This window comes from Vanessa atalanta, chromosome 22 (genome assembly GCF_905147765.1).
Source record: "Vanessa atalanta chromosome 22, ilVanAtal1.2, whole genome shotgun sequence".
Taxonomy (NCBI): Eukaryota; Metazoa; Arthropoda; class Insecta; order Lepidoptera; family Nymphalidae; genus Vanessa; species Vanessa atalanta.
This window is the reverse complement of record NC_061892.1, coordinates 2,707,658-2,730,266: the sequence shown is the minus strand read 5'-3', so window position 1 is coordinate 2,730,266 and position 22,609 is coordinate 2,707,658. Positions and strand designations below refer to the sequence as shown.

General features: G+C 33.3%; 1 protein-coding gene across 1 annotated transcript; it reads right to left on the bottom strand.

Annotated features, from left to right (window-relative positions):
* Window positions 1–964: 964 nt before the first annotated feature.
* LOC125072827 lies at window positions 965–13,994 on the bottom strand. The gene is made up of 10 exons (XM_047683532.1): window positions 13,865–13,994; window positions 10,547–10,632; window positions 8,627–9,732; window positions 8,197–8,308; window positions 7,502–7,724; window positions 6,957–7,156; window positions 6,233–6,357; window positions 5,459–5,571; window positions 4,946–5,053; window positions 965–3,344 (listed from the first exon to the last, which is right to left on the bottom strand). The coding sequence occupies exons 1-10, from the start codon at window positions 13,928–13,930 to the stop codon at window positions 3,126–3,128; spliced, it is 2,358 nt and encodes a 785-aa protein (XP_047539488.1). The 5' UTR covers window positions 13,931–13,994; the 3' UTR covers window positions 965–3,125.
* Between the last annotated feature and the right edge of the window lie 8,615 nt (window positions 13,995–22,609).

Genomic DNA, 22,609 nt, shown 5'->3' with positions numbered 1-22,609 from the left:
CTATAGAAAATCATGAGATAAAACTAAAATAATCAATGATATAGCTATATAAAAAGTAATTCGAACCGCATATGTATGGCTGTAGCATTACAAATGATTTTGACTTGCATTCTAGTCTAGTTCATGAGCCCCGTCCAATTAGATAAAATTTTAAAAATGTATTGAATATAAGGATTATTTAGTGTCCTTAATTTATCTATTTATGAAAGCAACTAAAACTTTATTACTCAAATATTAAATTCGACAAAAAAATACCTGTTTTTAAACTATTACCATTGAAACAATGACATATCCCAGAAATTGGATACCAGACTTACGCGGCTCAAAGAAAAAAAAATGCTATAATTTATATAAAAAAAAGGTAATTTGTACTTAAATTTAAATTAATTGCGAGGCAATTTAAATATGTTATGACGGCTATCAAATAAATGTGCGCAGTTTATATTTATATATTTAAGCGTATGATTGTACATACACGTAATATGTACAAAATATGACATAATAAAATATATAAAAAAATATGTCTATGAAACCATACCATAGATTATAAGAAATAATAAATCCATTCCCTGTTATATTTTGTCATATACGCATAGAAAAAGAGGCGTTAACACATTTACGCTTAAAACCTAAAACGGGTATGGAAGAAACTTTGATTGTTTTGGTTTCCAACCTACCATTTGGTAGAAAAATATTTTGTGCATCAAAAAAACTATTCAAAATTAAAGCCTAATTTATAAGCAGTTCAGACGTTTAAGTCTATAGAAATACCTTTGAGGTCATCGTCTTTTATATTAAAATACAGATTAATGTTAAAATTATAAAATCCCTTCCCTTTTTTTGAGCAAAATTATCAAAGTATTCATACTGTTTTGTCATCTGAATCGGTATTAATCGAATCAAAATCGATTTTCCTTGTACTATAATATAAAAGACGACAATTTAATTAAACTGGTTATCAATTCGTTATTTCCAGTGAAAGCGTTGTGACAAATATATTAATATAACATTCTAATAATTAATAATATATAATAAACTTAAGATCAACAGAGAAATAAAAATAACCTTAACACGAAAGGTCTAAGGTTCAATTCCGTAAATCAATTCGCTCTTTTAAACCTAAAACACTTTTGAATTCATCAAAACACTTCAAATAAATAAGTGCTACACTTAAACACTACTAGTTCATAACTTCATTTTTCTTTTTAAATATTTCATTTGCACGAATTCTGATAATAAAATAGAGTAAACTATCAACGTATAAACATCACATATTAAAGGTTGTTGGTGTGAACGAAACACTTCCTTAGATAAATTAAGTCACTTATCCGTGTTACACTTCCCCGTATAATCCAATACACTTTAAAGACTACACTTCATTCACTATAAATTAAAATCCGTTCTCAGTTGCCAATCTTTGACTAGATTCAACGCACGGAGTGCTATCGTGGGAATGATTTCAAATGTAGCCATTACTATTAGTCATTGCACGTAACATTTAAAAATCGAAATAAACGTTCTTTTTTTTCGTTTTTTTTTTTTTTTAATTTCGCTCACACCAAGCTAATTTTGGCAAGTAGAAATCGAACTGGCCATACCCTATATTATAGACAGATGTAAAGACGTGTAACACATTTATATTAATATATTTAATATAAAATCCCAGCCAAGCACGATTAATAAATAACGCAAGGTATTAGATACGCATACGAACTAACCTACACACGTCCTATATGAAATAGAGTAAGTAACATATATATATATATATTCAAATTGTGGTCTCTCATACCTGTTTAAGGATTCACGAATAACACTTTTTATAATTATAATAAATATTCGAGTTATGTATGTAAATGCATCGTTCATATTTAATTTTAAAAAGTGCATTTCAGTGTTATTATTATTTTATTTTTTTTAATAAATTTACTGCTGATATGATATTTTTAGGATTGCAACGACCCCTTTAAAATATTATATTTTTTTAACTCTTTTAAATCAATTTATACATGAATACATTCGCAACGCGGCTTAAGAAATCCGCCTATTCCGTAATCGAGAAAATTATGAACATTTTTGTTGACTCAAATAATTTTTAATATCTTTATCGAGATTCTAAGTGCTGTATATATTAAGGTATAGGTTTCCCTTTTAACGGTTAAAGCGTGTCCGATTTCAATTCCAACCCACGGTGCGACATAAAGAATCGTCTCGACACATCTTCGTCGTTTTGCGTTAAATATTCAATGGTATAAAGGGCGTGACTATGCCTCATAAAAATTCGCTTTTCAAGCCGAGTTTTAAATGCTTTTATCTCTTAATAAAAATGGAAAATTGGCTGCATGCTCTTAGTAATATTGTCAAATATGCGGTGAATATAAAAAAGTAGAAAATTTATAATTTTTTTAGAAAATTTTTAGCTGTATTATAAAACATGAAGGTAGCACAGCGGTGTTTATGGTGAATAAAAATTACATCACAGTGAGTTAGTCTTGGATTGATGGATGCAGCCAATTTTCAACTATCTTCCAAGTATTTAATGCTCATTTTAGAGTGAAAACCTCTAACGTTTAAAAACGTCTAAATTATAAGCACAGCTATATATGGATAAGTTATTACAAGAACTATTGTTGTTGTGACGTCATTAACACTAAAATTACATTCGTACAATTTATCAAACAGAAATTCCGTTTCGTAAAATTTTCATAACATTATTTTTTTTCATAAAATTCAGACTTATTTCTTAGTACAACATAAGACTCACAGAATTTAAATATTACTGTAACAAAACTTATTGTACGTGTACATTTATATGTCATAAAAAACGCGAATCACTTATACAAAATACAATTGCAACGTATAGAATGTATGCATGGAACCGAATACCGAATATTCGGTGATTTGTCCTCTAACTGAGGTCCTCTCATTGGTTTACGGTCACAATAAAACCAAATTATAAAACAGCATCACAATATTCGGTATCGAATTCATTGCAACTCTAAAACAAAGTATTTAAAAAATGCACCCAAAAAAAAATCTAATACCACTCTACAAAAGTGACAATTGTATACGCAAAGTGAAAGCGTCTTAAGAGTTTTCGCTCCAAAATGAACTTGGTCAAATCCAGATTAGTTAATCGGTCCCGTAGCCAGGTAGTGGTATGGGTGCCTGTTGTGCACCATCCTGTTGTCATACCTTGTGTTCCTCTGGTAAAAGTCATTACGCTGGTGGACTTTCCTGAAGTTCTGTGCTCGACGGTGCGCGTTCTTCTCCTTATTGTATTTCTGTTCGATATCTTGTTTAGTATCAGACGTCGATGGCTGATTATTTTCGGTGGTTACTTTCTCCTGTAATTTTTAAAATCATAATTTCAATAAGTATATTTTAATCAGATTTTTTATATAAGGTATATTATTTGCTCTTCGAAGCAGTTAATTTTTTTATTAAGATTCTTGAAGATTCTTGAATCAAATATATTTATAATTGAACTAGCGACACGCCCGGGTTCACACCGGTGTGATGCTGAAAGATCTTTTAAAGATGTACAATACTGTAGTACATTGTTTTGATTTATCTCGTAGGGTTCTGCCAGCGTTTGCAAAGTAAGCGCAAAAAAATGTTTATTTATGACATCACTTTAGAAACCTCTAAAATTACCAGTGTTTCTCTACTTTGTTGTGCATTTATTATACATATAAACCTTCCTCTTGAATCAATCTATCTATTAAAAAAAACCGCATACAAATCCGTTTTGTAATTTTAGAGATCTAAGCATACATAGGGACAGACAGCGGTAAGTGACTTTGTTTTATACTATGTAATGATAAGACAGAAAGAATCTTCTATGTAAACAATTAAAAAAGCTTGCGAGTGCGTAATCTTTGATCCATACAGGAAATATAAATGTGATTATATATGTAGGCATTTCATATAGGTATTTCATTTGAAAAATACCTATTGAGTTTATTGCTAGTTGATAGTTTTACGTTCAATTTAATCCTGTAACTTATCAAAAGTGTTCATAGGTGGCCTAATCTAATAATGATGGATCTGAGTGAGGTTAACTTTAAATACGTTGAATTTTAAGCATTCTTTAATACGGATGTTAAGTTAAACTTTAAGGCATATACACAAAACAAGCATCAAATTATGACAATAGTAGGCTAGTACAGAAATTGACAATTGTCATTTATGATCCGACATAGTGTAGATTAGATACTAGGTATATAATTGAAGGTAGTAAATAAAAACAATATTGTTTCGAGTGTCTTTCTAAATCAGTGCTAACTTAATTTTACCTCATAAGCTTTATATAACTGAGACAGATCGTGAATCCTTCCTCCTCCTTATTTTTTTTTAATTTAAAATACAAAGTAAACCGTCGTCATATGTCTGCCATGTAAGCCGCTAAAAACTTTTTCGAAATTCTCTGTGACTTTTGGTATAAGTTTAGCGTGTATTGATTTAGTATTTTTTTTGCAGTTAGGCAATAAAAATCAAGTTCCTGGCACGATCTTGGTATGAGACCTACACGGTGTCACTTGACTTGCTTTATGCAAAGCTTATTGGGTAAATACAATATTAACAAGTTGATATCCTAACCAGCTTGGGTCACATGGACCATTGTCAATCGTGACCAGCCAACTTACAGATGATATTATGGTGCAAATGCTTTCTATATCTCTGTCATTCAAATCCAAAGATATTTTAAACACTAAGGATCTGGGCGTGTGAGCACAGACACTGCTAACTTCCAAATTTCGGATTGTAGCTAAAACTATTTGTGCAGAAAAAAGCTGGTGCTTGAATACAGGACTTTAGGATCCACAGACCAACGACGCAATTCAGCTCCTATATTACACTTATTTAACAAAATATAAAATATTAAATTTAGTTATTTTTTAACACTTAATAACTATTAATAAATATATTTTTCAAATATCGTTACCTCTTTCTGCTCTTGCGGTTTAGAAGTGCTGGGCGCGTTGGCTGCACTCTCTTGGGGCGATTGTTTCGGAGACGTAGTCTGTTTTTGTATCGGTGGCGAATTCGGATTCTGTATTAAGATTATACTTTATTTATTTATGTTTTAACTAAGTGCAAATAACGTGTATGTGTTGTAAGGGGGGTATTATTGAAAAAGTACGTGTGACGGAGTCTTTGTATGGCGTAGTAAACGTTATACAGCGAGTTCCTTGTTTTATTTGTGAACACTATAACAATCAATATTCTAAACATTAAATATGTTCAGTCACTTGGGTTTAATAAGACTTACTGGGTTAGACGTGCTTACGTGGCTAACACCTAGTCACCATTTATATAATGTGCGCGCGTTGAACGTAAAAGTAATTCTGTTTAATAAGAAGATTATAACATTTTATATCCCAAGAGAGCATTGTTCACAGTCAAATATAAATCATAACTGTCGTAACGATCACCCCGATCGCTAGGCTGGCGGTACCTGCGCGTGCGGCGCCAGCGCCACGGTCAGCGTGAGGTCGCACCACATCGCGCAGCGCGCCCGCCGCGCGCACTCGCACAGCTGCTTCACCGCCTCCGACAGCTGCACGATCGCTGCAACACACGGACACGGGGACTTTGCTTACTCGATCCCAATACGAATACAGCGTCGTGCGTTCTATGCCGGTTATAAAGTGTGTGTACATGTGTGTATGTGGTCGTCGAAGTTTATGAGTGTGTCTGTATGTGTTCGTGTCTATGTGTACTCACGATCGGGGCGCACGACGCGTGAGTTGGGTTGTGGCGGTGCCAACTCGCGACGTCTCGCAGCCTGCACGTGTGTGTCTGTATGCGCGCGTGTGTGTACTCACGGTCGGGACGCACGACGCGTGAGTTGGGTTGTGGCGGTGCCAACTCGCGACGTCTCGCAGCCTGCACGTGTGTGTCTGTATGCGCGCGTGTGTGTACTCACGGTCGGGACGCACGACGCGTGAGTTGGGTTGTGGCGGTGCCAACTCGATACGTCTCGCAGCCTGCACGTGTGTGTCTGTATGCGCGCGTGTGTGTACTCACGGTCGGGACGCACGACGCGTGAGTTGGGTTGTGGCGGTGCCAACTCGCGACGTCTCGCAGCCTGCACGTGTGTGTCTGTATGCGCGCGTGTGTGTACTCACGGTCGGGACGCACGACGCGTGAGTTGGGTTGTGGCGGTGCCAACTCGATACGTCTCGCAGCCTGCACGTGTGTGTCTGTATGCGCGCGTGTGTGTACTCACGGTCGGGACGCACGACGCGTGAGTTGGGTTGTGGCGGTGCCAACTCGCGACGTCTCGCAGCCTGCACGGCCGCCACGGAGTTGCGCCACGCCAGCATCGCGCTTTCCACCTCACTGTGCGGGGCACTGAAATAAAAGACATTCATTTGCAACTAATACATTTTATGTTTACACTACACGACTATAGACGCGGATAAATGAAAATGAAATGAAAATGAAAAATGTTTATTAACAAAAAACAACATTATACAATGAAATGTTCGGTGGTACCCACACTAGGTATTCCTGTGTCGTGAGTACCTATTGATAGTTTTACAGTACATGTTTATTGTTGTCGCTCGGCTTAGAATATAAATTATATAATTGTTTAACATACATTGCATAATTTAAGTAGGATTAACTTACAGAAGGGCTTATGTTAATGAATAGGTACTATACTAAGTGCAAGAAAAGTTTTTCGGTGGTATCATAGGTCAATGAGGAGAGCGAAGAAATAATTTTTGTTTTGGCTTGTTTGAGTTTGAGAGAAATGAGTTTGAACGCCGCCTACGACTACCATATACTGACCTCAGCTGAAATACATTGCAGGAAGAGACCACACAAATGTCATGTACAAACAAATATCCTGTACATTTCTATAGTAAGCATCTTGACGCAGCGTACAGTATGACGCTGTTAAAAGCCGATGGTGTTTAGGAGACCAAATTCTTAAGCAACAAACTTACATTTCCGACAGATTCTTGACATCATCCTTCCAGCTGCTGGGTTCGAAGGTCGCGGGGTCAATTTCCTTTTCCGTGGATAAGTTATCTTGTCCCCGCTTTAATACTGTGATCTTGCCATCTTCCGGCTTATTTGGTTTTTTGTTTTGAGCAACGCATACACTTGCACGGAGTGTCTCCATCTTGCCCATCAGTGTTAATACCTGCCAAAGGCGAATAATGTTTAGCAAATATTTTATTGAATTCTTGTATTAATCCAGATATATATAACTATTCTAAATTTAGAAAAGAAAATTCATCCATTGTGTTGTTGTTTTACTGTAATTTATGCAAAGTTGTGTAATTGTTGGTTATTTTATGTGATTGTATTTGTAACTGTTGGCACATTTTTTTAAAATAACAATTTCTCCAGAACCACCGACCCTTGTGTCTGCAGTTACACTGCTTCACTCACCCTTCAAAAACAACATTACTAAATGAGGTTTTTAGAATGTGTGAATCTTATCTATATGGATTATGGAACAAATCATATTAATTACTTCACTTACCTTAGTATGTTCTCTGAGCATGTCCACAGTGAGTCGATCAACCCTCGTAGGACAGGGTGGTAGCCTTGGAACAGGTATAGAGTTGGATGAGGATACCGCTCGACCCGGATAAGCTAGAGCAAGTCTGGCCTCTGTCCGCTTCCTCTCTCGCTCCAGCTGCTTCCATTGTTCGTAGCACTCGTCGAGTCGAACGTGCAGGACGCTGGAGGTTGTCGCAACAGTCCTGTAATTAATAAAAATTCAATAATATTTCTGTTATTTTATTAATAAGGTTACCTGGAACAGATATCTGTCTTAGTGATAAAGAAAGCATTCTGTGCATATTCTTTTTTTTATAAAATATACGGGGTTATTGGTAATTCGACGTATTCCCGTCGGGAGATAATAGGAGTGATTATTTGCGATAATTTAAGCCCCCTTATGCATTATACAAAAGTGAACCATTTTTGAGTTATCACGTTTTTTTAGATTTTTTTCAAAATAATCCTGTATAGGTGGACATGCAAATGGCCCATGAGTGAAAAATATAAGTGTTTGGTTTAGTTAAAATACTATAAGTATTCAATATGTAGATAATATTCCAATTCTTTTTAAATCATTTATGTTACAGTTAATTCCACAATAAAAACCTATTATATTTGTAATAAATATTAAATATGGCTGACACACACATGTGGCTAAGTGTTTTAATTTACCTCATGTTCCTCATGGCATAGAATGGCACCAGCACAGGTAAATCGATCAACGGTGAGGGTATCACTGGGGGCGGCACATGTGGTGGACTGGGACCGACCAATGCCCCAATACCTTTAGAAAAAAAATCTTATATATTTCCAACTATTCAGAGGACTTATAGGAAAAATGCTATCATTTAATAATATCCAATCGAAATTCGGCAATTTTGAGGGATGAAGACTCTCCAATCTGTTATAAATATTAAGTCAATACAATTCCATTTCTGTTCTAGTCTATTTGTCTTTAAGTACTTTAAGTATTCAAGTAGTTTACTCCTAAAGTGATTGGAATAGGACACAGACACTTCGAGGACAATTGTATGACTTGGATAAATGATTCGAAAAACAGCAATATAAGATTGGCGGAAAAACATTTAAAAAAAAAACTTACCAATATTAAAAGGAGTATTTTCATGTATAAAGGACACATCAACATTTAACTGATTCGGTGGAGGTCTGCTTCTCATTAGAAGAGACATTTGTCGCGCCAATTCCTGCTGTTTTAAAATAGTCTGCTGAGCAGTTTCCCTCCCTATACTATCGAAATTCGTTCGGTCGATATTTGTACCCTGATAACCGTCCCGAGGCAACAGCTGGTTCACATCACGCCTTTGCGAATAATCGTTGTGTTGATGATAACCATTCATCTTGTAATTCAAAGCATTTATCGATGGGTTCGAAAAATCGTAATTTTGAATTTGAAAATTCCTATCAGTCATCTGAGACATCAAATCGTTTGAGTAAAAACTGTTTTCGCAATTGAAGCTCTTATTGGGAACCTGTTGGAAGCCCCTGTTGCCGTAGAACAGCTTGTTCCTCTCCTCTTGCATTTTATTAAAATCATCGCCTTGATAAGCACTGCCCATGTCAATTGGAAGCTTATAATCGCTTTGCAGCAGTGCATCATTCCTTGCACGATCAATATTCAAGCTTAGTTGGCTTAAATAAGCGAGCACTTCCGGCGACTCTGGAACCTGTTCTTTCGGGAAACCGTTTTCATATTTATTCGGAATCCGTTGCGCATTGTAAATGTTATCGTAGTTCGAGTTGAAGTTCAAATCCAAGTCGAGGCTGTTTGGTCTGCTGTAGCTGCTGGAATACATACTAGTTTCCGGAAGAGAATTTCTTTGGTTGGGCTCGAAGTAATTGAAAAATTTCTCATCGTACTTTGTTGGACTTGTAAATTGGGCACCTCCGATCTCTTGAGCTGCTAATCGGAGAAGATTCAGCTGTTCTTGCGTGACTGTATCGTCAGTCACTGTTTCTAAGCAGAGTAATGGGTTTACGTCGTTGTCCGAATAATTGACAAAACCGTTCGTGTTAAAGCCATTTTGAATATTGTAGTTGTAACCATTGTCACTTTGGTTGTAATTGTAGAGATTATTGTTGTAGTTGTAGGATGTTGATGGCCCGAATGAGTTTAATGTATCACTAGTGGTGTACTGGCTTATGCTCGTTGGAACACTGCTTACACTACTTTCCGGTGGTGGGATGGAGCTGTAATAATTAAACAAATATTAATTAATGTTCCCACTTCTAATAAGTTAAAATATTTTTACACATAGACTTACACATATAAAAGTGTGCCTAAAACATCGACTGAAGGATACTAACCCTAATTTTTAATTCAATAATGGATGGAAAATACAACCCACACATATTAAAAGGTGAAGCTTAACTTGTAAAATATATATTGCATAGTATTTTTATTTTTCTAGATGTTTCATATAGCAACATTGAAAAAAAAAGTGTATTAAGTGTCTTTTTTTATTTTAAATTAACATACATACTTATTAATCTTGAAATTATACAATTGAAACTAAAACCAGTTACTGCTGAGAAATCTGTACAATGCAGTTTTGATCTGCACTGTTGACGAATTTAAGTTATTTTTAACACTAGTTCAAGGAGAAAACGTTAAATAATACGTGTGTTAATTTGGCGTTGTATGCGTCATGTTTTAAGTAAATAGATTCTGATCAAATGGGTTAAAACTTAACGATTTATAAAAAAAAAATATAAATTATACTTTTATATTATTTGATGTAATATTAAAATGTGGCAACAATCCTTATCTATCAAAATAATTTACATATATTCGATATACATCTACAAGCTTTTATATTATATATCTCAGAATTATTACATAAATATCAGTATGTGAATTTATTTATGTATGTATTAAATAAATAAAATGTAGTTATAATTCTAACTAGTTTCGTTTTGTCATACACAAATGTGTACTGTGTTGATTGAATGACGATAATAAAGATTGTATAATATATTAGAAAAAAATATTCAAAATACTAACCTGCTGGCTTCTCCCGGTCCGGTCTCATCAAGGATCTTTGTGATGAGATCCCGGACCATGGCATTCTCTTCCATAATACGTTCCGACTGAAAATAAGATTTAGGATATTCATAATTGGAACCGTGATGGGATAGTGGTTACAAGACAACTAACTAGATGAGTACTAAGAGACGTCCTGCAGCAAACACCTTTGAATTTATGTGCTTAATTTGGAAGAAAAACATGTGGAAAAAATTAAAGGGGGTGGATGAGAATCCTTCGACCCACATGGTGGAGTAAACTCCAAACATTTTCAAAAGGGAGAGGTCTATTCCCAGAAGTGGAACATTAACAGACCGTTACTCTTAGTTCTACCTACTAAGTAATGGTCAACAATTAGTGGTGTGTCTTTAAAATTCAGCATAAATAGTAATGGTTACAGCATGCACGCCCGGGGATGAAACCTTTAGGAAAACAAAACATACTGACAACTGCCTTGTTCATCTCTGCATACATATATAATATCTATACTAATATTATAAAGAAGTAAAATTTCTTTGTTGGTATGAATAAAAGAAATGTAATCTCCAGAATTAATGTTCTATTCTAAAAAAAAAATCTGCTGGTAGAAAGCTATATTATTTCTGAGTGCTATAGCCTATAGCCCGAAGCTCTAAATTACATATATAACATTTTTTTATATATATCTCGCACCTGTTCCAAGACAGAGTAGGTGACTAGTACTATGGGCAGGCAGTCCAATATTTACATATTGGACTGCCTCGTTGATCTAGTGGCTAGATATAAGACTGCAGATCCTGAGGTCTTGGGTTCAAACCCTAAGTATGGACGGTAAAAAGTTATTGGATTTTCTGTAGCAAAATTCTCATCGAATAGCCCAGAGTCTGGCAGTTGGGTGAGTACACTCCAGTGCCTCCATGAATAAGGAGGGTGAGGAATTAGAAAGTGGACCTATATTTGCACTCTTTTGTTCACTATGTTATAGTTCCTCCGTGGTCGAGTAGTGTGTACACCGGTTTTCATGGGTACGCCACTCTGAGGTCCCGGGTTCGATTCCCGGCCGAGTCGATGTAGAAAAAGTTCATTAGTTTTCTATGTTGTCTTGGGTCTGGGTGTCTATGGTACCATCGTTACTTCTGATTTCCATAACACAAGTGCTTTAGCTACTTACATTGGGATCAGAGTAATGTATGTGATGTTGTCCAATATTTATTTATTTATTTATTTATAGTTCTAGTATCTAGTATAGTCTAGTTGGCTAATCAAAGGAGATCTCTTGAGATTGACCACCGAGGCTATAGCTGATTAGAACAATATCACATCACATCATAATTAATTGTCAGTCATGGCAATAAGTTTAGCTGTGCAGAATTTGGTGCTGCAGTGTCAACTAGCAGTGAAATACAACAAAGTAAATTGCAAAGATTCTCCATGTAAAAATACATATGTCCTTAATTTATGGTAATAGATCATAGAGTATTATTTTTTATCTGTTTTAAATAAATAGATTGCTATTCATTCAAATAGATTAAACAACATGAATGAAACAAATGATAATTTATATGAATAACACATAACTCAATGTGTGAGTCAATTCAATTATCATTGAGTCCTTCTTATATTGTATGAATCTGTATTTGCTTGCTTGTTTAAAAGTTTAAAATGTCTGTTATGTCAATTTAACCAAACACATAATTTGCTTTTTATGGTATAATTTGCAACAGAAATAGTATTTTAATAATTAGAGTTGCAAAATTTCTCATATTAGTCTAGTTAAGATATATTTATGGAGATACTTATGCTTGGTGGTAAGACTTAGTGCAAGTTAGTCTAGGTAGGTACCACCCACTATTCTTATTATATCCTACTGCCAGTCAGCAATACTTAGTATGGTTGTGTTCCAGTTTGAAGGTTGAGTAAGTTGAATGTGAAGAATTGTTAATATTTCTTAAAGCATTAATGACTATTGGTGATTGATTGACCACTTAGCATCAGATGGCCCATCTGCCCGCCCTATAATAAGGTATTTATTGGGAAGGGATCATTCTTTCCCACTACAAATATATTTTTTTAATTAAAAATAGGTATGCAAGATGAGAAATAGAGCACCAGATGATAAATGGTGTAAATGGTACACTAACGGAAACATAAAAAAAAAATCTTGCACCACCACCACCCAACCAACCCCGAGAACTAAGGTTTTATATCCTCTGTACCTGTGCTTACACTGGCTCTCTCACCATTCAAACTGGATTACAGAAATACTGAGTATGTTGCAGTTTAGTAGTATATGTAGAGGGTGGTACTTACAAAAGCTTTAAACTATTTCTAATATTTATAATAACAAAAAGTGTTATAGAGATGTATGAAAGTTAATTTTATTTACAAACAATACTAATATTATAAATGTGAAAGTAAGTTAGTTTGTTCTGCTTTCACGCCTCAACCATTCAACATAAAGATAATAGAGAATAATAATCATATTTTTCTCAATTGAATCAATTCTATACTAATCTGTGCACAGAAATCAATAACTAGAGAAAAATCACAATTATTTCTATCTCAATGCAAAATGCAATAAAGAATTTGGGTTCCTTGTGTGTGTATTATGAACAAGATAATATTAACAAGTAATATGCTTAGTGATAAAAAATTATTGATTAAATTCCTTTTGTATTACTATCAGTTATAAAAAACAATTACACTATTATGGATAAACGAAATCAATACAGTACATAGTATTTATCAATGACAACATACCTCACTACAAACAAGATGAAAATATATACATTTTTCTCATATAAGCACTGTAATGTTACTCTATATGATGCAATATATGTTTAGTTTATAACCATTGTTGTTATTGACTTAGCAATGAAGGACGTCGCATTGTATAAAGTAGTCAGAGAAAGTCAGTACAATCTAACGCGTAGTACCTACATAGATATAAAAGTAAAGTAATCGACCACTATTGTCTCAGCCATGTTATACCACTAACTTGATCACGATCAAAGCGATTACGGTTGTCGGCTATATCTTTTATTACGTCCTCTAACGAACAAACTGCATAAATCTAAAAATATTGTGGACACTATTGGTTTGTCATCGTTCACCTCGAAAAAGTAAATAGGCGTATTCGGAGATTACATGATCATTCATAGATGTTCACCAATGAGTGGCTCCGTTACATTTATTTTCAAATATCATCCAATTTGAACTATAATTTGCGAGGTTTTCACGGATTTTGGGTCATATTGACAGCTCTTATTGGACATTTACAACACCCATGGCACTTTTCACAAACACTTCTGTACTTACCTGATCAGCTTCATTTTCGACGGTTTTAAACGCGTTACTTATGTGACACAGATCACTGAAGGCCATTTAAACTTAAAAATTATATTTTTTACCACAGTAAATAGGAGCTACGAGTGCTAAGCCATTTTTCTTTGACCTACATGTGTATAAATTTGTATAGCTATAACTCGCAAGTTGCAACGGTGTTGCTGTCACGTTGTACGAATTAACCGTAATTCGTAACGAAAACACTGAAAGCTACTTTATTGATTTTATTCGTTCAAACTTACATCGAAAAAATGTTTGTGTCTATGAAATAAATAACCAATGCTTGATAAGGATAACACAGAATTACAGCATATAGATTAGGATTTTCCCGCGTTTTTATTTATTTTTTCTACCTTGTAAAACTTATTTGCTTTAATCCAACCAACAAATTATTTTTTACATTCTAACAAAAATAGGTATATTTTTTATGAGATGCATATTGTATTGATACTAATTACAGATCAGCTATTACTAAAATTTAATATTTTTTTGAAATTCAAATATATTTCTGGACTCAATTAATATTGTTTTCACCTTAGAATGTTAAATGTTAACCTGACTTGACCGTTGACTATTATTTAAGCAATCATTTAATTGAATGCCTGAAGAAATAAAATATTAGTTTTTAATAACGCTTAGATACGTGCAGTTTCATTTCCATACTCAAATTTAAATTAAAGTTTATCGTAATAGGTTAAAATATTGTCTGTGTACCTGACGTACCGTAACAATTAATCTGTGGATTGTGATGGTTATTTGATAAGAGATATAAGATTGTTCACTGATTGTTACTTTAATATTTTAATTCAATATGGATAATATTTTTGAAAAACAAGTTCTTGAATTTTAGCAGAATTCGTTAATCTTTAGGTTCTTAGTAAACATATATAATTTATATTGTCATAGTGCCATCTCTGGGTCAGACTTAGAACTTGATCTTATTTTGGCACACATAACAAAATATATTATACTTATAGTTTGTTTGCTTCAATAGATGGCGCTATAAGTAACTTTATCCTTAATTGGTTACTCGGAATAATTCTATAATAATAAAATAAAACGGATTCAGACGATTGTTAGAAGAGAGCTATTCGTGCAATTTATAACCTGGGCCCAAAAGATTCGTTAAGAGGTAAATTTAAAGAAATTAAAATAATGACTGTCACTTCCCAATTTGTTTTTGATAATGTTATGTATGTACGCAAAAACATTAATGATTTTTCCAGAAATTGTGATGTACATTCTATTAACACTAAGAACAAGAATAAACTTGTTGCTCCAAGTACCCGATTACACAGGGTTAGTAACTCTTTTTTGGGGCAATGTATATGTTTTTACCATAGGATCCCAGAAAACGTTTAAAATTATTCAATTATAAAATTCAAGAGGATCGTTAAAGAGCGCTTGTGTGCTAAAAAAATAACAACTTTAAATTTTAATTTAATTACGATTTTTGACTATCAATAAGCAAGTGTAAACACTTCTATATTGAATAAAGATTTTTGACTTTAACTTTGACTTTGTTATATTACCTACATAACAGTAATCATTATTATGATGAATGGGTTACGACTTTTTATTTTTAATTACCATGTGAATTAATTTTTGACAAAGACTGTAGATATAGAGATATAAATATCTAAATCCTTATTATAAAATAAATATATACCTACATATTAAATTTTATATACATAATATATAAAAATTATATTTATTCTTATTATATTTTTTCTTTACAATTTCTGTCTCAAAAACCATATTTTAATCTTTTTTTACAATTCTGCCATAGTAAAGTTACTCTATGGCAGGTAATTCTTCAGGGAAGTCTCCCGGAAAGTTATCGAACACGGGTAGATAAGATTAATTTAAATTTTATACAACTGATAAATTTGTGATCTTCTTTTTCCTTCCTTTCCTATTAAAATTAAAATTTTACAGCTTGTAGGCATATTATCACGTTAAAGAATCCGAGATAAGAAGAATATATTTTTTTTTAATTATCACGCAAGGGAAACCTTCAAAAGGCCCCGTTCAAAAGACTTAAGTACGATGGGGTGACAGGAATTTATCTCATTTTTATTTTTTTTTATTCGTGTGATCACTGGATAATTTTAAATACAAATTTTTATATTTACTTAAATGTGTATTTTCGCAACAAGCTTTTACATAATATAAAATTAAATAACATAACAAAATGATGATTTTTGTTTAGTTACCAAATGTTTTACAACATTTTTGATCATTTAATAATACTTATTTAGTGTTTATTTACTTTTCGCTGGGCACATTTCTTAGTCTGTTAATGTCAATTACTGCATCATTGCTGTACGGTCACCAGTGACGAATTAACCCTTAATAAAATTAAGCAATTGCCTAGGGCATCACGGCCTGGGAGGGTACCAATAGAAGTACAAAAAACTGTCCTAAGGGCATCACGTCTCACACTCACGTCACCAAAACCACATAAAAAAAATTTCATCACAGCGACATAAAGACGCCATACAATCAAAATAAAAAAAATAAAAAATGACAAATTATGTCACGTGGGGTATCGTTCAAGAGATATTTTAAAAATCATTGTTTAATAATTTTTCAGTTGAAATAATATTTAAGGATGCGCATATCTATATAAAACTTTAAATCGCTAGAGCGATTAGATATTATTTTAATTGGGACTCTCACTAATATTCGTATTTGTTACTAACTAAAAAAATTGAAATAAAATTATTATGTATAATAAAAACAAAAAACCCGACTGCTTAAAATTTTTATTATAATATCTCATCATTAATGTTTTAGGCGGTAAAGGTTTAAAGACACACAGGCGTGGATTGCTTAGGGCATCAAGTATTCTTAATCCGTCACTGACGGTCGCTTATCTAAATGTGCAACTAGTAGCAACTAGTAGTAACTAAAACTTAGCTTCTAAGTAAGGAAGCCTTCTAGTGACTTGATCGTACTTAAAGCAATATAGGCTTGAACTACGGTATTGGTGGTGCTACCCTGCATTTTGTGTACCATGCAAGCCCAGCATAATAATAACATTTTTTTTTTTTTGAGATATTTAAGCTAGCGCTTGACTGATGTCACACCTGACGGAAAGTGATGATACAGCCTAACGTCGAGCGCACTTGCCTAGAAGATGCATATTGAATCTAGATTACAACAATATTATGTATATTCACAGTAACATTGTATGTGCTCGAGACCTAAGGATAAGCTTATAATGCCAAGTTTCCGACTGCGCAAAGTCAATAAATCCTTCTTGGGGCAAGGTATGCGTTTCTATGATAGAATTCCGCAGATATTTTTAACCGATTTCCGATTGATAAATGCAAATTGTAAAAAATAAATTGGTAAAGAAGGCATATTACTCAATACAAAATGGTAATTATACAGATTATAAAAAAGCGTGGAGCTAATATTTGAGTCAAGCCTATATTTAATACGTGAGCCGAGATGGCCCAGTGGTTAGAACACGTGCATCTTAATCGATGATTTCGGGTTCAAACCCAGGCAGGCACCACTGAATTTTCATGTGCTTAATTTGTGTTTATAATTCATCTCGTGCTCGGCGGTGAAGGAAAACATCGTGAGGAAACCTGCATGTGTCTAATTTCAACGAAATTCTGCCACATGTGTATTCCGCCAACCCGCATTGGAGCAGCGTGGTAAAATATGCTCCAAACCTTCTCCTCAAATAGAGAGGAGGCCTTTAGCCCAGCAGTGGGAAAATTTACAGGCTGCTAATGCTAATGCTAATGCTAGGCAGGATGTATTGTATACAAAGTTATAACTAACATGACTTTGTATTTTTAAATGTTGAAAAAGAGTAACAACTGAGCTTCTTGCCGGTAGAATCTAAATTCCAAGCCGGTGGTAGCTTCAATTAATATAATTTGTTAAATGATGATTCAAAGGTAGTTGTAAAAGCCTACTTGAATAGAATATAAATATTTCGATTTTGGTTTTGATCTAGACTTAAAAGTACCTTTGCCAGACTTTTTTTATTTATCATAATAAAATTCATATAAAATTTTGTCTCTATACTGTTGTGAAACTAAAAAGTTTGTGAATTATATTGTTGAAATACAATATTGCTAGTTTTATTAAATTCCAATCATTAAGCAACTTACCCACTTTTTCGACAACATCTACCTTAGTAATGGTAAAGGTTTTACAAATCTAGAACCTTTACCATTACTAAAGTAAGACTTTTTTTCACCTATAAAATATTGGTTCCGAAAATGAAATAAAAATATTATTTAAAAGCGAATTACAATTAAAATGTTCCTATTTGCAACTGTTCTTGAGTTATTCGCTCGTAAGAGTCACCAATGTTCAGGTAACCAAATTTGAAATCGTATTTTTTTGACAAAGTGTGCAGTGTCCTCTCAATACCTCATTTCCTTACATCACCATATAATTATTAATGAACCATTGGAAGAACCAATAAAGGTGCCACCACCACCAACGAAAAAAAACTCATCGCAATTAAATTATTTTTGTCATAAAAGTGGCTTATGATCAATATAATTACATTTTCTATTTGAAAGAAACGCTCCAGCTGAGACACAATAACACATAGTAAGTTACTTCTAACTACCTTCGTATTTATGTTTGTTGGCAGAATACTCAATGAGTGAGAAGAACATAGCCAGATGAGTTTGCAAATAATGATGATGTCATCCTGACCGATTTCGGTCACAGCGGCTGATCTCAAGACAGACAGACCTGGCAACTACGCAGGACATATGATAGAACACATGTATATGCACAAACACGGTGTACTCTCTATTCCCTTACTCTAATAATCCGATGGGACGATGAACCCGATACGTCCGAAAATAATTCAAGCGCAGGTCCAACGGGTTTCATCTCTCACTTCCAACTTCCAGACCATACTCTTTTCCAACCATAAGGGGATAAAAGCCAAATAAACAACATTTGACAGCAATTTGACGCTGTATCATTGGTCATTTCACTATGGATTTGTAAAATATTGCGTTTTGAACGTTGAAGAAATTGTTACCTATCGTTATATTGGAAGTAAAATTAAAGTGGATACAAGTAGTTAAGTATAAACTCTTAGAAGTGCCCAAAATAGCCGAGTTATTATCAAATCACATAGAATACGGAAATCTAAGGTTTGTTTATCTTTTCTCCTACTTCCACTGGAATAGGCTATAACTAGCTGCTTTTAATACACATAAAATAAGTATAAAAATGCTAAATCTCATTGACCACGTCTACATATTCGAATAATCTAAAGCGTTACATTGTTAGTTCGTCAAATACGTACACAGAGGCATGCACTAATACAATTTCCTCTCAAACTGGACACAAAGGGAATTCAGTACAGAGGCTGTGTAATTTCATGCAGACAGTGGATATTCGATTAATATTGCTTATGAGTTCTGCCGAATTGATCATTAGTGCTGTACGATGATTACGTATTACGTAGAGTTAAACAAGCCGTAAGCTATTCCAAATATGATTAAGGCTTTAATGAGGCACAAGAACCTTAATCTAAATTATATTGTTTGTTTTTTTTTTCTTTTTTTTTAATTAATTGTCATTCGCGGCTTCGTTTTTGGTTTAGAGGTTCGACTTCAGGTGTTAGGTTCGCGTAACATATTATCAAATTCAATTCAATGGTTAGGCCATGTAAGGTAGACTGACAGACACACATTGTTTCGCGATTATAATATTAGTATGGATTTATTGAAGGTTAATTTAATTTTAATCTATGGAAAGTATAGAAAATACTAGAATAACTCTACATTATTGAAGGAATATAAATAATGATTTATTTGTTATCAAATAATAATGTTACGGTTGTAGAAATCTTGAACTTACCAATTATTGACTTGACACTCTAAGGTGAAAAGAAAACAATGAAATTGATCAAATAATCTCATATTATACTGATTTTACTATTTTGAATGTTGCCAGCATTCCTAATTTTAGGTAAGCTTGCTAAACGATACTTTATCACTCCAGCCCTGTTTATTTAGAAAAAAACATATTTATGAAGCATAGCGAAACCGACTTCATCTAAAAATGAGTTAAAAAGCGAAACTAATTAACTACAACATAATACTTATGACTAATTTTCGGCTAACTTTTAAAATTATAACAATTAATACTACTTACTTATTTGTTTTTTTGATGTTTGTTTATTTATTTTTAATCTATATATTTTTTATGTTTAGTACAAGTTTATTTTAGTAGTAGCAATTATTCGGTATTCGATGAATAAAAAACAGAAAAACAAAAAATGAGGAGTAAAGCCGAATTATGAATAATAGCAACTAGGTACTCGTGGCATATCTAGTAACTAGTATTGTTACTCTTATCCGACAATTCGATTACAGACATAATATCTAAATACAATTTAATTTATTCATTCTCAAGACAACCTTTTATCGAGTAAAACGCCATTACAGTTTTCTTAACGTAACAATAAAATTCTAGATAAAACAATTTTTTTGTCTGCTTTTGGTTTAGCTTAAAAAACTGGACATCAAAAATGTATGTTATTACTTGTAAGTTTGTATAACTTTTGATAGACTGGTTTGATTTCGATGAAATAAAGTTACTTATAATCCTTCAATTTTATTTTTAGCCGTTTTATTAATTAGATGGTGATGGTAATATGCAAATAGCCATATTTATTTATTTGTTTTTCTTTAAAGATATAGATTACAAATAATGTATGTACATATACTTATCTGCGGTTCTCTACCAGTACGTACATAGAAAACAATCGTAATAGCAAGTACCTAGCATTGTGAGATTCCCATTCTATTACTCCCTTAGTAGAACTTTAATGAAAATATTACCTATTCCCGCCAAATTCGTTGTCAAATTTCCGCTAGCCCGCCATGACAGTCCAAACGTCACCTGCTCTTGACATCACAGCGGGAACGCAAGCGCCACCCGCGGCGTCCATTATCCAATTTGTATCCATTGAACTGCGAAGATTAAAATAATTGTCAGTGACGTATCTATTATTACTCCCTTTTACTTAAGATAATATGACGTAGAATAAGCCCTTTAATGGACGTACAATTCTATGTAAGTTTTAAGAATATTTAATCGTGTCCTTTGAATATGAGAGAAAATTTACGTCAGTTGAAAACGTTTTTGTTTTCTTAATCTATCAGGGACAGAGTCGGGCAGGATATACAGACTATATACATGTAAGTTGTATAATGAATAGAGACTAATTTTCATAGACAACAATTAAAGCTACAAGAACGACTAAATACGTAGAAATTAACTAACAACAAAAATGTACACCTACGTTAATTGTACGTGGCTACTACCACGTGAGGTCACGGTTCTCAAAGGAGGAGTCCTTTAACGTTATCGTTAAGGAATTAACCAAAAAAAAAAGATTAAGCAAAGAGATCTCGTAAAATTCTATTTAAAATTTCAAAGGCAAACAAAAATAATTTCGTTAGTTAAAGATTACTATGTAAGTATGTAAGTATTTTGTGATTAAAAAATGGCTTTCAATTTTTGAAGTGATATTCTCTGAATAGACATTTTAATGGTAGAGTATACAGGATTGGCTTTTGTTTTAAATTTATTTTTGCATCTTTAATGTTTAAAATGTGATCTTAGATTTTCGCGATTATTACACATTGAAATAAAACTAGTTTTTAACGGATTTAATCGCGTATATAATTATTTTAACATCCCGACGTTTCGATCTCTGCCCGTGACCACAAACACTGCAAAGTGCTCGAAACGTCGGGATGTTAAAATAATTAATATACGCGATTAAATCCGTTAAAAACTAGTTTTATTTCAATGTTTAAAATGTGAGTTACTTAACAGAATGTTAGCAAAACAAGGTGACTGTTTTGTCTGCGAGATCAATAGTTTGGTTCCGTATTACAAACTAAGTTCTTACAGGCTAAGTTTAAATATAGAATATATAATATACATAGCTCCTATAGATTTTAACACACCATTATGAGGTACGATAAGCATGTCCCATAATAAAAAAAATATGCTCCAAACGGTATTACGATACCGATAGGTTAAGACCTACAATCAGTTTGAAATTCAGGCCCCCAGTTTGAGTTGTAATGGGCTATTTGAAGTTCATATACATTAAATAGCTTGTTCGATTCATTGGTGAGCGAAATCTATATCTTGAGGATCCTACCTGGTTGAATGAAATCCTGCACCCAAACATACTTTACATATACATTACATGTGCATGTTGTAAACAAATCCACTGTAGAACGATGGGGTAAAGTAGGTATAGTCCAATATTTGTTTTTAACAGGACAGAACCAGTTATCACTAATTTAATAGAGTAATTAAGTAGTTTTACTTGTGACTAGGTAAAATTAAGATTTCTGTTTTCAATTAAGTATAACCAAGGAGGTTAAATAAGTACTTATAAGAAACAAATCTTTGCGTTGTAAATATTTCAATGATTATTTGTACATAAAAAACTCAAATTTAACCTTGAAGTTTTTCATTTTAGTATTTTTGATATTTCTATAATTGGCAATTTAAAAATAAACATTAAATTTCGATACAGATGCAAAATATCTATTTAAATAGATTAAAAAGACCGAGATCTATATTATTGAGTAATTTATTCCCGAAAGCTTCCGATTTCGCACGCATTAGCATTCCCCTTGTGTAAGAACGTGATGAAACATAGCTTACAGTTCATCTAAAAGCGTTAAC

Excerpts from the sequence above, each read along its gene's own strand:
- LOC125072827 (XM_047683532.1), bottom strand. The coding sequence starts at position 13,930 with ATGGCCTTCAGTGATCTGTGTCACATAAGTAACGCGTTTAAAACCGTC. Across the intron at positions 8,309-8,626 it reads AAATACTCCTTTTAATATTG|GTATTGGGGCATTGGTCGGT; the intron begins GTAAGTTTTTTT and ends TTTTTTCTAAAG. Across the intron at positions 6,358-6,956 it reads GTCAAGAATCTGTCGGAAAT|TGCCCCGCACAGTGAGGTGG; the intron begins GTAAGTTTGTTG and ends CTTTTATTTCAG.